Source organism: Vitis riparia, chromosome 16 (genome assembly GCF_004353265.1).
Source record: "Vitis riparia cultivar Riparia Gloire de Montpellier isolate 1030 chromosome 16, EGFV_Vit.rip_1.0, whole genome shotgun sequence".
In the NCBI taxonomy this organism is placed as follows: domain Eukaryota; kingdom Viridiplantae; phylum Streptophyta; class Magnoliopsida; order Vitales; family Vitaceae; genus Vitis; species Vitis riparia.
In genome coordinates, this window is record NC_048446.1 from 18,557,474 (window position 1) to 18,572,684 (window position 15,211).

Here is a 15,211-nt window from a genome sequence, read left to right on the forward strand (position 1 = left end):
TCAAAGCATCACATAAACACATGTATGAACAACATATATTATCATAAATATAAATTTTCAATGCATAATATAAATATTTTAACAAATAAAAAAAGATTTAAAAACAAATATAAGTATTAAATGGTGATTTTTGTTTATATAAATTAAATTATTCCTTCATAATTATTTGTAAAAAAAATTAAATCATATGAACAAATCTTGGGATTTATCTCTCCAACATTAATTTTATATAAAATTAATTATTTTTTAGTTATCCCTATATTCTCTAAATCTCAAAATTAAGTACCCAATTAAAAGAAGACACGTATTGAAAAAAATATGGGCCGTGTTAAAAATTGGCACCAATGCTGTAACTCTAGCGGCGCACTTAAAAGGAAAAAGAACATGCATATAAAACCATAAACCCTAAATCGTTCTATAAAAGCTTCTAAGACCCCCAAGCTCACCACGCCTCCATTTTGATAAAACCCTAAACCCTAACTCCCCCACCCTTAGCAGAGATGAGACCTCCAGCAGGAAGAGGTGAAATTTCTTCTTTTTCTTTCCCTTTGCTTGTATTCTCGAGTTTCATTTTGTTCGTTGTGGATGCTGTAGTTTTGGTATGCTCATTTGAGTTAGGGTTTGTCATTTAGAGTCCCAACTCTTGAAAGGGTTGCATTAGGGGTTTTTGTTTGTCTGTTGGGTTCGATACAGTTGGGTTTTTGATTTTTGGCTCTTGGTTTTCATTTGCCTTATTTTGGCTTTCAAATGTGAGAAAATCTGAGGTTTGAGATGCTGATTAATTTTGTTTTCTATGTTTGAAGTTAATGTTTTGAACTTACTTTAATGTATTGATATGCAGGCCGTGGAGGTGGCGGTTTCGGAGGTGGCGGTTTCAGAGGCAGAGGCGATGGAGGAAGGGGCAGAGGCAGAGGAGGGTTTGGTGGAAGAGGTGGCAGTGACATGAACAGCCGGGGTGGTGGTCGTGGCGATCGTGGTGGTCGTGGTGGTCGTGGCGGCGGGAGAGGCCGTGGTGGACGCGGAGGTGGCGGAATGAAAGGTGGAAGCAGGGTTGTAGTTGAGCCCCATAGGCATGAGGGGGTGTTCATTGCTAAGGGCAAAGAAGATGCACTTGTTACTAAGAATATGGTCCCCGGAGAAGCCGTCTACAATGAGAAAAGAATCTCTGTTCAGGTATTTATTTTTAGTATTTTGAATTTTTTTTTTCAGTTTGTGTGTACTGATGAAGACATGTTTCGTTTTTAGCCAAAAAGCTTACAAATTTCTACGTATATTTCTTTTGGGTCTAAAACCCTTTAAATAGTATGCTTACCCTCTTGTTGTTTCAGTAGAAGCCAAGGGAAACATGGGATTCGGTTGTTTAAATCTTGTTGCTTCCCAATAATCAAGTTAACTGAAGAAATTAGAATAAAATTTTAGATTTATTGGAAAATTTCATTCTCAGTTCTCTCTGTATCCAAATGGGGACTCCAAGATTTTCTTCCCTGTTTTTTTCTGCTATTAATAATGATGTACTAACATTCAGACGTAGGGATTTGCCAATTAGTCTATCCTTCACTTCCGAAGTAAGTAGTTGAATGTTAACTTCTTTGGTCCATCCCAATAATGGAGGATGTGATTTTGGCATGTTCTTCAACTCTTGTAAATGGGTAACTCATTATGTGTTTTAGGATTTTCTAATCATAAGGTTTAAGCACTCTGTGAAATGTGATGGTTATTGATCTACTTGTTATTTTAATTTTTCAGAATGAAGATGGAAGCAAAATTGAATACAGGGTTTGGAACCCCTTCCGTTCAAAGTTGGCTGCTGCCATTCTTGGTGGTGTTGATGAGATCTGGATTGTGAGCTTTCTTCTGGAAGCCTCCTGGTTTTTAGATGCAATTTTTTACTTCTGATTTTACTTTAGGTTTCAGTACATGTTTTCTGATTTGTCTTTATTTATGTGTAATAAAGAAACCTGGTGCTCGAGTTCTCTACCTTGGTGCTGCCTCAGGGACCACTGTTTCCCATGTCTCGGATGTTGTTGGCCCTGTAAGTACTCATGATGAATTAAGGAATATAGTTCCTGTTGCAATATTTAGAATGGAACTGTTGCTGATAAATAGCCAACCTTTCTGCAGACTGGAGTGGTTTATGCAGTGGAATTTTCTCACAGAAGTGGTAGGGACTTGGTTAACATGGCAAAGAAGCGGACAAATGTTATTCCCATCATTGAAGATGCTAGACATCCAGCAAAGTACAGAATGCTGGTTGGCATGGTTGATGTGATATTTTCCGATGTTGCACAGCCTGATCAGGTTAACATCTTTTATTTTTCTTTTGTTAATTGGTCCCTGGATAAGGGGTTTTTCTTTGTGTGTATGCTTTGTATCATATTCATCAAAATTTTCTTGTTGGCTTTGGTCTTTTCATTTAAGCTACTGATGCTGCTACTCCTGCTCATTTAGTGATCATGTTCTTTTCTATCTTTGTGTTTCTTTTCCATTTCATTCTGAAGTTTCTAATCTACTGTGATTAGTTTAGTTGCACATTTTTATGATCGGATTGTATGTGAAAATGTGAGGTAGCTTTTATATATAGTTTGCGTTAGCACCATTTCATATTTCAGGCTGTGTTTTTATATATAGTTTTTGTTGTTCTGCTCAGATCTTGACAGCAATTCCTCAGATGAAGTCTATAAAGTTTTGACACATCTAATCATAATGTTTTTTTTATATGTTTTCCTTCTGCAACATTAAATGTTTTTTATATGTTTTTCACATTCATATTTTCTTGATTTGACTTCTATGATCATGCAAATGACGAGTTACTCGGATTCCCCTTCAAGACATTATGGGTGATGCAAACTCGAGTTTCTGATGCATGCCAAGTTCTTTTTCCTTTTTACTTAACTTTGAAGTTTAATTTGACATTTTTTTGGCTCTTTTTTCTCCCTTAATTTCTTGTCTCCTTTTTTTGCTAGTTTCGTGGATTGAATCACTTTTATTTCCTTCCATGTCAAACATGTTGGTAGGGTTTTATGTTTTATTATTTAATATATTTTGCAACCCTTTCTGAACATGTTTTTTACTTCCCTTTCACTTTGTATAGTAAGGTTGGGGCTCAATCTATTCAGTAACATTCTAGTTGCTTTTTTTTCCCCTATTCTTTTCTCTTTTTTTTGTTTAGCAGTGTGTTTGTTGTTTTCCAGATTCTTGATAATACTTCCTCCATGCTTGGAGTTAACTATTGAAGCTACAAGAGATCCAATATTTTGCTTTATTTTATTTCCTTTCTTGCATCTGTATTCTTAAAACTTGATTTCTGTTCTATGCATCAGCAGCTGATGAATTACTCGGATTCCCCTTCAAGACATTATGAATGATGCAATTTCGAGTTTCTGATGCAAATGTCAAGTCATTTTAAGTATTTTACTGGTTGCTTATTGTTTGTTGTGATTCACTCACTTTGTCCCTTGTTTCATGTTTTAGAGGAAATTTTTATTGACTCTGAATGTGAGACTGGAGAATGCAAGTTTTGTGTTTCTTGGTAGGAGGTTGATTTTTTCTTAAAAGAAGCCAAGAAAAGGAAGGTTTCAATTTGTTTTATCCCCATTTGAAAAGGGTGGAATTGAAAAATTATGAAGAACGCAAGCGACCCATCAGTTGCTTATAGTTGTTTTGATTACAGTGAAATCTTAATCCCTTGTCCAAGTTTAGATTATACTGTAAAACTTAAGTAGTTTACATTATACCTGAAAAGCTAAGTAATGAGCGAAAGAGTTGACTTATTTTGCTGATATTGAATGATTTTCACACAATTCAATCAACTTCAAGAAATAGTTTTCTGTTTGAATGTTGTGTACTGAGCTTCCATTTTAATTCTATCTTGTTGAAGAAGTGGATGATTTATTACTTCATATTGCAGTGGCCTTTAATGCATGTTTAGTAAGATCAAGTTCAACACCTACACTGTGTACTGTCGGATAAATATGTTATATTTTGTTTTCTGGATGCTTGATGGTCTTTCTAATATCTCATCTAATCAGAGGAGCTAGAAATGTAAATGAAGTTTACCACTTGGGTAATAATAAAAACTTGGACTAGTCTGTACTTCATAGAATCCAGTGTTTCCATTTTTACATAACATGCACTTGCCAGTTTATAGGATTCATCTTGATAATTCTAAGAAGGATGATTTTCAGGTATCAACTGCCCTTTTGCCCCCCTGAAAGTTGTGTCTGCATGGGTATAGGTAGATCTGTCTGTTAGTGTGTGTTTTAATCGAATTGATTGTTCTTGAGACTGCATGAGGTGAAAATATCTTCATTTTTCATTATATTCTGATTTCCTGAAACTTATCCCTTGTTTATCATAACATTGATTGCTAAACAAGCAAAAAAACCCCTTGGGCATGTCTGGCTGCTTGATGGAGCAAATTCAGCAGTGATGGTTGGATCAGCATCTCCTCTGTCCAGGGACATAGTGATCATATGCATCCTTCGTGGGGTTTAAAAGTATTCTGAGATTCTTCATTGTTTATTCTCTTGGCAGGCCAGGATTTTGGCACTAAATGCATCGTACTTCCTGAAAGCTGGAGGTCATTTTGTTATATCAATCAAGGTTTGTTTTCGAATGGCTTTCTCCAATTGAAAGAACTAGAAATTTAAATGAACTCTGGCTCAATCTGTATGTTCCACCGAAGAAATTTCTGTATATCCAAGAATAGTGAACAATGAATGGAACTTCTCTACATTGATAAAATTCATTTAAACTTTCAGGCAAACTGTATAGATTCGACAGTCCCAGCAGAAGCAGTATTTGCCCAGGAAGTGAAGAAGCTGCAAGCGGATATGTTCAAACCTTCTGAGCAGGTCACCCTTGAACCCTTTGAGCGAGACCATGCTTGTGTGGTTGGTGGGTACAGAATGCCAAAGAAACAAAAGCCCACCGCTTAGAAAATGTGGGGGAATCAATCAACCCATTGCTGAGGAAAAATTGATGTTGGAGGGAGGGTTGCCTTTTTCCATTTGATTAGGTAGTGAGACTGTGCTATTTGCTTTGTCAAACTTAATTTTATTTTAGCTGAGTTTTGGACCTTCATGGAACAATCAGAATACCTGAACCTTGTGTATTTGGTATGATGTTGAACATTTACGGAAATGTTCACATGGATATGTAATTTTTCTTCGGGAAACTTGAGTGCTCTTATGAGTCAGATTTGGTTTTACTATAAAAAAAAATTGAAAGAAAATTAGATATGATTAAGTAGAAATTTGTAAATTTTAAAATTATTAAAAGGAGGTGAAATGAGTTTGATAGCATATAAATTTATTTGTTGATTTTAAAGTTTTTTTTTTTTTTTTCCTTTCTTTCTTTGCTTGGAAATTTCTTTTAAATTTTAATTAATCCAAGCATAACCTTAACTATTATTTTAATTCATCTCAAGTTTGATAAGCCTAATAATTTAAAAGTGGTTTAATAATTTAATTTAAATTATTAAATAAATTAAATATATATGATAAAATAATTTAATGGAATGATTTAAAGTTAAAAATAATTAAAATTTCTATCTTTATTTTATTTTTTTATTTTTATTTGTTCTAATTATTTTTATGATCTCTTTTATTATTTTACGATGTCTATCGGTATTCGATCTTTTTTACCTTGTAATTTATAAGGATAAATATTTTAATTTGATAATTTATAATAAATTTTAAATTAATTTTATTAAACAATCTTAATATTTAAAATAAGAATTAAATAATAAGTTTTAAGTTAACAAATAATTTAAATATAATTTAATTAAATATTAATTTAATTTATTAAGTAATAAGTATTAAATTTTAATGACCTTTTCGTATCATTTTTAATTTCTAAAAAATATGAGAAAAATAAAATAGAAAGAAAAGAAAAAAAAATTATGTATACGATTTTAAATTTATTTTTAGTTATTTAAACTCTTATATATAGAATTTTAATAATTTGAAAATGTAAAGGTTTAATTATAAGTTACTACTAGCTTTCATCCCTAATCATCACCTTTTAAAATTAACTATGGTTAAAAGTTAACTATAAGTCATAAGGTTTGAAATTTTAGGGAAAAATGTCAGAAGTGGGATTTGAACCCACGCCCTCTCTCGAGGACCAGAACTTGAGTCTGGCGCCTTAGACCACTCGGCCATCCTGACATTGGCATTCAAAGACTTAAAACACTATACTTAATAGTATTTTTTAGTACTCTTGCTTCATTCAATTCGAGAATAGGGGATAGGAGATCACCGTCTACAAAGCAGTTCCACATGGCATTCACATAATGTTTGGTTCTAACATTTTTTTATAGAGAAATTGTAACTATCCCCTCTTAATCATTTAGATATCATTTGTCTAAAGAAGTCCTTATAACTTTAAAATACGTTTAAATAATGAGGGATTATTACAAAATAATAACTAAGTTAATCTCGACCTATATGCATGTCGATATTGGATAGGCGATAAATCTCTCTCCTGGATTTTACAACTTGCAAATTAGAGAAGGCCGCCTTCCAATTGTATATGATAAAAGTTTTAGTCCCAAAAATTTGATCCACGTACTGATTGGTGAGTCCATATATGAACATAAGCTAAAGACAAAGAGAAAAGGTTTGGGCTCAAAATAATGTCCCTAATGTTAATATACGTTTTATGCAAATTGTTTTTATATGCATTATCAAATGATATTACATAATAATTTAATATGATACTAGCGTTTTGCTTTTCCAAATAATTTAAAGATACATGAGTGAGATCCATATTTCTTGAGAAAAAAGTTTTTAAGACTTACGAGATTTATAATATTTTTAATACTTAAAAGATAAAAGTTGTAAGTATTAGAAATATTAAAAATGTTTTCTAAAATTACTACATAACAGACTCTTAAAATGCATTTGAGAGTGATTTTAGAAAATATTTTTAGTATTTTTTAATACTTGAATGATAAAAATTTTCAAGTATTAGAAATATTAAAAGTGTTTCCTAAAATCACTATTAAATCAACTCAAAAATGTATCTGACAATAATTTTAAGAAATTCGTTTTTGGGCATCAATTTCTAGCTAATATGAGTACCCTTCACTCAATTCTCTCACCACATTTTGGGGAGATTGGTAGCTGGGAAGGCTTTCTTATCTCATTCATTGTTTTGTTGGAAAGGGATTGTTTTGGTTGAAGAAGTTCAGTTCTTCTAGGAGGCTCTTCATCCTTCGTAGTTTCTTAAAGATGACACATGTCTTTTCTTATTGCACATGTTTATTAATAGAAAAGATTCCTTACTGTTACAAATTGATGCCCATGCTATTAGATCATAAGGATGTTTGAAACCTTGAAATAGAAAATAAGCCTCAAGTTGTAGACCTCGACAATGATCTTACGAGACCTCAAAATCACATAAGTAGACACGGGTTTTTTTTCTTTCATCCATACAGGGAAACCAAAAGAGAAGTGACATCATACATCATCGGCTTCAATCCGTTGTCCTCCCCACTTCTGCATCCTCTCTGTTGTTTGCTCTACCTGCAATCAATTCAGTTTCAATAGCCATCAGCAAGTCTCTTACTTCATCTAGATTTGAGCCCTTTTTTTCAATCTTTCATCTTTCTGTTTACAGAACTGGATTGTGAATCATGGGATGCAAATTGAAAAAGACATAATGCAGACTCAAAGGTCAAGCTGCTCACCTCCCGGTTCCAGTTGGTTCTGTATACTATGAACAATAGTACCAATGTCTGCAAAGCAGTTCCGCATATCATGCCCCCCCAAAGTCCCTGCACTCACAAAACCCATTACAATGATTTAATTCTGAAACCTGATTTGTTAACAATTCTTGGTAGGAGAAGTTCCATGGAGAGAAAAATTCACCTGCACCCCCAGTTTTGCTTTGTAACCTAGAAGGTAGCCTAGAGGGATTCCAATAATGTAGTAGCAACCCAAGTTGATGTAAGCCACCATGGCTTGCCATCCGCCTCCGACAGCAACGCCTATAACAATGAAGGAATTATGAAGGTGAGGAGGCGAACAAGACACACCATGAGAGCTATGCTATGACACAAGTAGTATATATGGAGAAGCGAAAAGCCGATACCTGAAAAGACTGGCTGCAGACTGTTAAGAAGCATGGTGACGCCAAGAAGATAAGCTAGGTGAGAAACAGCCTCTTGCATTTCCTTGTTGGTAGTGAAAATGATGGCAATGTAGTCTCTAGCTAACAACACCACCACCATGCAGAAAATCCCAATAAGGAGGGACTGAGAGACTGCGACAAAGACAGAGTACTTGGCTGCTCGTGGGTGTCCATATCCGAGCTCATTGGAGACCCGGATGCTGAAAATTAAGCAATAAAAGACATCCAAAATATCCTCAAGATGTACAGATGAACAAACAACATCCCTTCAAGCACAAAAATTATTGAGGAGAGCAGCATATTTGTTTTACCTCACAGCAGCATTCATCCCCATGAACATCACGACCTCCAACCCACCAAAAGTCATGCTAAAACATATCATATGAACAAATAAATCAAAAGCTGAAAATGAATTACAAGGACCAAAAGCAAATGCTCATTAGTCATTATTTCAGAAAAGGAATGGTGATCTCACCAAATAGAAAGGGACCCAACTGCGATAACTGCATTTTGAAGGTGGCCGGTGAAAAGGATTATGATCATAAAATACCAGATCTCTAGGCAAAGCATCACAGCCGAGGCAAGTGAAAGCCGAACAAAAGCCCAAATCTCCCTGAAAGCTGACCATGTTAATCCTGTCCATCCTTCTTTGCACCAACTGATAGCATAGACTACTTGAGCCACGGCGGTCACCCAACTCGAGATGTCAAAAGCTATGGCTGCACCAGTCGTGCCCCAACCGAACACAAAAATGAAGACCGCAAGCATTCCAATGTCCAGGATTAGAGCCACAAAACAGATAGTTGCTTGCACATTCACCTTACTTTGGGCTTGAAGGAACTTCTGGGTGGGGAAGATGATGGCAAGCGAGAACAATTGAGGAATGGTTTGGAGAGTGAATTGTCCAGCAAGATCAGCTATGTCGTCTTCTTGCCCAAGGGCCTTTAGGATTGGGGTGGCAAAGATGTATATTGGCAAGAGGATGATACAGCTTACTAATAGAATTATCCATGATCTCTGCAAGTAAACCCCAAGCAAGTGGACTTGTCCAGCACCATAAGCTTGTCCACATAAGGTCTCCAGCGCACTCCCCATACCAAGCTACAAATTTGAAAGTAGATTCAGAATCAAAATCTGTTTGTTTCATCAGAAAATGAAATCAAGGAAAATGACAGTGTTAATTCAAAACAATGCAAGATTTTTCATTCCCAACTTGTTATTCCAAGTTCCCGTTTCTTCTTTAACTGCTCCAGAAGCTTTCCCGAATTTCTCATCAACAAAGCACAAATTTTTCTTATAATGCAAACATGATATTAATGAGTTTCTAGAATCTTTCCCCCTTTAAGTTTAAAATAAAAAATTGAACTCAGGTATTCTTAATGGCTCTGTTTGCTTGTTGGGAAAATGAAGGAAAAGAAAAATAAGAACATTTTGAAATTTAATTATTTAAGAGCCTAATCCCCTCTCCTCTCCAGTGAAAAACAGAACTCCAATATCAACCTATAAACCCATTAATATCAACCGTCCTGAATTCCAAAATTTTCAGGTTCAGCACTTAATTGTGATCGAAAAATTGGGTTTGATCTTTTCACGATCAAGAAACAGAAACAATATAATAATAATAATGATGATGACAAAAACATAAGAATCGAGTCATCAACCAAAATAATTTACTCGCATGTTTCACTTTCTCCACATTCTTAGATGGTATACAAAGTAAAAAAATTTTAAAATCAAATGCATTTGAAGAAGTAACCCAAGAGCCTGGCTGGCTCAAATGTCAAAGCTAGAAAATCAAAGTCTTTTTCTTTTTTTCTTTTCCATCGTTTCTCGGCAACCAAACAAAGGCACAGATACGAAAAGCTACCACAAACTTCATAAATAACGGTGACAACCCAGAAAGGAAACACCCGTGACAGTATGGAAGTGTAAAGAGAGAAAAGGAATCCGACCATGAAGCCAAAAGAGAAGGTTCCAATGACAGAGACGGAAATGGAGACAGCAGAGAGCTCAAGGTTTCCGATATGACCAACAAACACAGTGGTCACCATGTTGGTTCCGAACTGACACAGTATTTGGAAAGCCAAAGGCCCAGCAACTCTCCACACCTTCACTGTCTCTCTCCACAACATTGACCTCACTTCCCTCCAGGTCGTCAAAGGCGGGTAGTCCCCGCCTTCGCCGCCGTATCCCCTTTCGGCGCCGCTCTTGAGCAGCGGCGTCTCCATTGGCGCCGAAGAAGACTGCCGCATGCTCTTACAGTCTCGCTATAAATAGAGGGCCACATGGATGTCACGTGAGCCCCCCATTCATGACCACCAAAATTAAAAAAATATTTTAATATAATATAGTACGCCTTTTTTTCAAGTGGTGACTAAATATGGGCATCATATAAATTTTATAAATTAATAAAAAAAAGAATTAATTAATATTGATTTATGATTAAATGGGAAATCATATTTTTAAAATCTATTAAAATTATAATTTAAAATATGATTTAAAATAATTTTTTAAAATTAAAAATAAAATATGTGGGAAAAATATATTATTTTTTAGCATTGAAAAATGTTGAAATTTTTAAACGGGTTGGGGCCAAGCGACGGTCAAGTATGAAAATTTTCTACACCTGCCCCGCCGCTGCCCCCACCCATTTAATTTAATTTATTTTTTTTACGAAGACTAGAATAAATATAAACAACAGGATGTAGGTGGAATGGGCAACCCACCTAATCGTCATCCTTAACCATGATTGATCGGACTAATCATAAAATCATTTTAATGTATATTTTATATATTATATAAATATTTTTAAGTAAATAAACATATAAATAAGAAGAGCCGTTTGGAATTGTTTTTTAAAAATGTTTCTAACCCAAAAAAATATTTAAAAACTTTTTTTAAGCTGAAAAATAGGTGTTTAATAATATTTAGAAAAACACTTTTGATAATTTAGAATTTGTTTGAATGGAAATGTTTTTATTGAAAGTGTTTTTTGTACTGTACTTCTCTAAAAAAATGTTTTTATGAAAATATGAAAAAGTGGTTCTAATAGTATTTTTGATAATATATTGTATAAATAAAAAAATATTTTTAATAATAATAAATTACTAAAAAGGAACTTTACAAAAATAAAATATTTTAATAAATCAAATACTTTTATTACAAAATATATATAAACATTTATATTATTAAAAAAACTAAAAAAATATATATTTTTATGAAAAGGAAGTGAAAGAGGAAGAGGAGAGTGAGAAGGAAATAGAAAGTGAAAGAGAAATTGATGATAACGGGAAAGGGTATTTTAGGAATATATGAAAAAAATTCGAAGTGTTTTTTTAAAGAAACACCTCCTAAGTGCTTATCTAAAAAAATAATTTCAAGTGTTTTCCTAAATTTTAAAAGTACTTTTAAGAATATTGTCAAACACCTATTTTATACCTTAAAAACGTTTGTAAGTGTTTTTAAGGTTAGAAAACACTTTAAAAAAAAAAACAATGGGCTTCTAGTGTTTCTTTAAAAAAACACTTCAAATTTTTTCATATATTCCTAAAATACCCTTTTATGCTACCTTTTATTTCTCTTTCACTCTTTACTTTCTTGTTTACTCCTCTCTTCCTCTTTCACTTTCCTTTCGTAAAAATAATTTTTTTAAATTTTTAATAATGTAAATGTTTATATATTTTTTGATAATAATTTTTTATTTATTATAATATTTTCTTTTTGTAATAAATGTTGTTTTTAATAATAATAAATCATTAAAAACATTTTTATACTTATGCGATATTTATTAGAAACACTATTAGAATCATTTTTCTAGATTATCATAAAAGCATTTTTTTATAAAGATATTTTAAAAGAAACCACTTTAATAAAAATACTTTCACTAGAAGTAGTGCTAAACGAGGTCAAACTTTATTAAAATTTTGATGACACTACTTTTAGTGGAAGTGTTTTTATTGAAAGTGTTTTCTTTTACAACACTCCTATGAAAAACATTTTTATGAGAATATTTAGTATAAAAATACTTTTAATAATAATAAATTACTAAAAGGGACATTTATTACAAAAAAAATATATATATAATAAACCAAAAAATTTTATTACAAAAAAAATATAAACATTTATTATATTGTTAAAAATAAATAAATAAATAATATTTTTATAAAAGGGGAGTGAAAAATGAAGAGGAAAGCGAGAAGGAGCCGAGAGTGAAAAAGAAATCGAAGATTGCGAGGAAGAGCATTTTAGGAATACATAAAAAAATTTGAATTATTTTTTCTTAAAGAAACACCTCCCAGATGCTTTTAAAATAAAACACTTCAAGTGATTTTTAAAATTTTTAAAAGTGTTTTTTAAAATATTGTCAAACATCTCTTTTTTACCTTAAAAACATTTTAAAGTGTTTTTAGGGTTAAAAACAGTTTTAAAAAGTAATGTCAAGCAAGTTAATATGATACTAATATTTTGCTTTATCCATATTTTTTGAGGGAAAAGTTTTTCGCACTTACAAGGCATAGCGTAGTTAAAATAATATTTTCACCTTAAAGTGTTTACAGGATAATCATGCATGGTTGTTGAAAACCTTATAAATGACTTTTCGCGTCAATTCTTTGGAAAATATAGAGTTATAAAATCCGCATCGAATCGAGAAGTCAACATAAAAGACAGCCCCACCGACCGCAGAGAAAGAAGACAAGGACAACCCTCATGCTTCTATGCCTAAATATCAGGACCCTTTCCTCAATTCTCTCACCACATTTTGGGGTAGATTGGTAGCTAGGAAGGCCAACAAGAATTCAATATATACGTTGGTAGCTGGGAAGGCTTATTTTTCTCATTCATTGAATGGCTGAGGAGGGATTACAATTTTATTTATTTTTTAATCATTCTCATAAAAAAATATATTTCATTACTGTTAGAAATTGATGCCCATGCTATCAGATCATAAGGATGTTTGAAACCTTGGAATAAAAAATAAGACTCAAATAGTAGAGTGTAGACACGGGCCTTTTCTTTCATCCATACAAGGAAACCAAAAAAGAAGTAACATCATTCATCATCGTCTTCAATCCGTTGTCCTCCCCACTTCTGCATCCTCTCTGTTGTTTGCTCTACCTGCAATCAATTCAGTTTCAATATCCATCTGCAAGACTCTTACTTAATCTAGTTCTGAGCCCTTTTTTTTTCAATCTTTCTGTTTACAGAACTGGGTTGTGAACCATGGGATGTAAATTGCAGAAGCCATAATGCAGACTCAAAGGTCAAGCTGATCACCTCCCTGTTCCAGTTGGTTCGGTATACTATGAACAATAGTAGCAATGTCTGCAAAGCAGTTCCACATATCATGCCCCCCAAAGTCCCTGCACTCACAAAACCCGCTACAATGATTTAATTCCGAAACCGATTTGTCAACAATTCTTGGGAGGAGAAGTTCCATGGAGAGAAAAATTCACCTGCACCCCAAAGCATCACAGCCGAGGCAAGTGAAAGCCGAACAAAAGCCCAAATCTCCCTGAAAGCCGACCACGTTAATCCTGTCCATCCTTCTTTGCACCAACCGATTGCATAGACCACTTGAGGAATTGTTTCGATAGTGAATTGTCCAGCAAGATCAGCTATCTCGTCTTCTTGCCCAAGGGCCTTTAGGATTGGGGTGGCAAAGATGTATATTGGCAAGAGGATGATACAGCTTACTAATAGAATTATCCATGATCTCTGCAAGTAAACCCCAAGCAACTGGACTTGTCCAGCACCATAAGCTTGTCCACATAAGGTCTCCAGCGTACTCCCCATACCAAGCTACAAATTTGAAAGTAGATTCAGAATCAAAATCTGTTTGTTTCATTAGAAAATGAAATCATGGAAAATGACACTACTGATTCAAAACAATGCAAGATTTTTCATTCCCAACTCGTTTTTCCAAGTTCCCGTTTCTTCTTTAACTGCTCCAGAAGCTTTCCCGAATTTCTCATCAACAAAGCACAAATTTTTCTTATAATGCAAACATGATATTAATGAGTTTCTAGAATCCTTCCCCCTTTAAGTTTAAAGTAAAAAATTGAACTCAGGTATTCTTAAATGGCTCTGTTTGCTTGTTCGGAAAATGAAGGAAAAGAAAAATAAGAACATTTTGAAATTTAATTAACTAAGAGCCTAATCCCCTCTCCTCTCCAAAGGAAAACAGAACTCCAATATCAACCGTCCTGAATTCCAAAATTTTCAGGTTCAGCACTTAATTGTGATTGAAAAATTGGGTTTGATCTTTTCACGATCAACCAAAATAATTTATTCTTGTACATGTTTCACTTTCTCTGCATTCTTAGACGAAGTAACCCGAGAGTCTGGCCGGCTAAAAGTCTAATAACAAAAATATGTTTTTAGAATTCGATTGATTATTAAATCGAAAAAATTATCGATTCATGGTTTATTAATCGGACAGGTGATTAAACCACGGTCGAACCGTGAGGTCATAAATATATAATTTTAATATTATTAAAATTAATAGTATTTATAAAAAAATAAATATATATAATTGAAAATTTTAATAAAATAAAATATTAACGATATCTTATTTTTATATATATATTTCTTTTTTTTAAAAATCCCCAATTTATTTTTTAGATAATCCAATTTTTAGTAGGCGCATTTACACTCATTTTTCAGTAAAGCCATCTGCACCCTCTATTTTCGTACTTAATCTTCACCCATCGTTTATAAAACAAAACCCTAAAACCGTCTATTTCTTCACCAGCCGCCACCCCTTTTCCCTGTTTCTCTTCTTCTTCTCCGTTTCCTCTTCCAGCTGCTTGCTCCCCTTTTGGCTTTTTCCCCCTTTCTATTCTTCTTCTCCATTTCTTCTCTTTTCTTTTCTTTCTTTCCCTCTCTCTCTCTCTCATCATACCCACGCCTACCCTGACCAGCGGCCACCTCACCGTCGGCAGCAACTCAAGCGTGACTACCGATCGCCGACCAGCAATGTCCCATTCCCACCATCTCGCTATCTCTCATAAAAAAATAAAAAATAAAAAGGACATGCAGTGAACCGTTCGGTTCACAACAAATCGTGTATTTTCAT

The 15,211-nt window shown here is 33.6% G+C and overlaps 2 protein-coding genes and 3 non-coding genes across 5 annotated transcripts; 3 read left to right on the forward strand and 2 right to left on the reverse strand.

The window, feature by feature from the left end:
• Positions 1-415: 415 nt before the first annotated feature.
• Positions 416-5,209, forward strand: LOC117934033 (rRNA 2'-O-methyltransferase fibrillarin 1-like). Its single transcript, XM_034855627.1, has 7 exons — positions 416-522; positions 842-1,173; positions 1,747-1,842; positions 1,955-2,032; positions 2,122-2,298; positions 4,534-4,602; positions 4,761-5,209. The coding sequence occupies exons 1-7, from the start codon at positions 501-503 to the stop codon at positions 4,935-4,937; spliced, it is 951 nt and encodes a 316-aa protein (XP_034711518.1). The 5' UTR covers positions 416-500; the 3' UTR covers positions 4,938-5,209.
• On the forward strand, positions 2,794-2,864 carry LOC117934335. The gene has a single exon (XR_004654472.1). It is a non-coding gene; the product is annotated as a small nucleolar RNA snoR60 (small nucleolar RNA).
• On the forward strand, positions 3,318-3,388 carry LOC117934336. Its single transcript, XR_004654473.1, has one exon. It is a non-coding gene; the product is annotated as a small nucleolar RNA snoR60 (small nucleolar RNA).
• An 877-nt stretch (positions 5,210-6,086) lies between the features above and the next one.
• TRNAL-CAA lies at positions 6,087-6,170 on the reverse strand. The gene has a single exon. It is a non-coding gene; the product is annotated as a tRNA-Leu (tRNA).
• A 1,077-nt stretch (positions 6,171-7,247) lies between these two features.
• LOC117932969 (protein DETOXIFICATION 35-like) lies at positions 7,248-10,364 on the reverse strand. Its single transcript, XM_034854303.1, has 7 exons — positions 10,089-10,364; positions 8,612-9,237; positions 8,448-8,504; positions 8,098-8,336; positions 7,875-7,993; positions 7,694-7,780; positions 7,248-7,529 (listed from the first exon to the last, which is right to left on the reverse strand). The coding sequence occupies exons 1-7, from the start codon at positions 10,362-10,364 to the stop codon at positions 7,464-7,466; spliced, it is 1,470 nt and encodes a 489-aa protein (XP_034710194.1). The 3' UTR covers positions 7,248-7,463.
• Between the last annotated feature and the right edge of the window lie 4,847 nt (positions 10,365-15,211).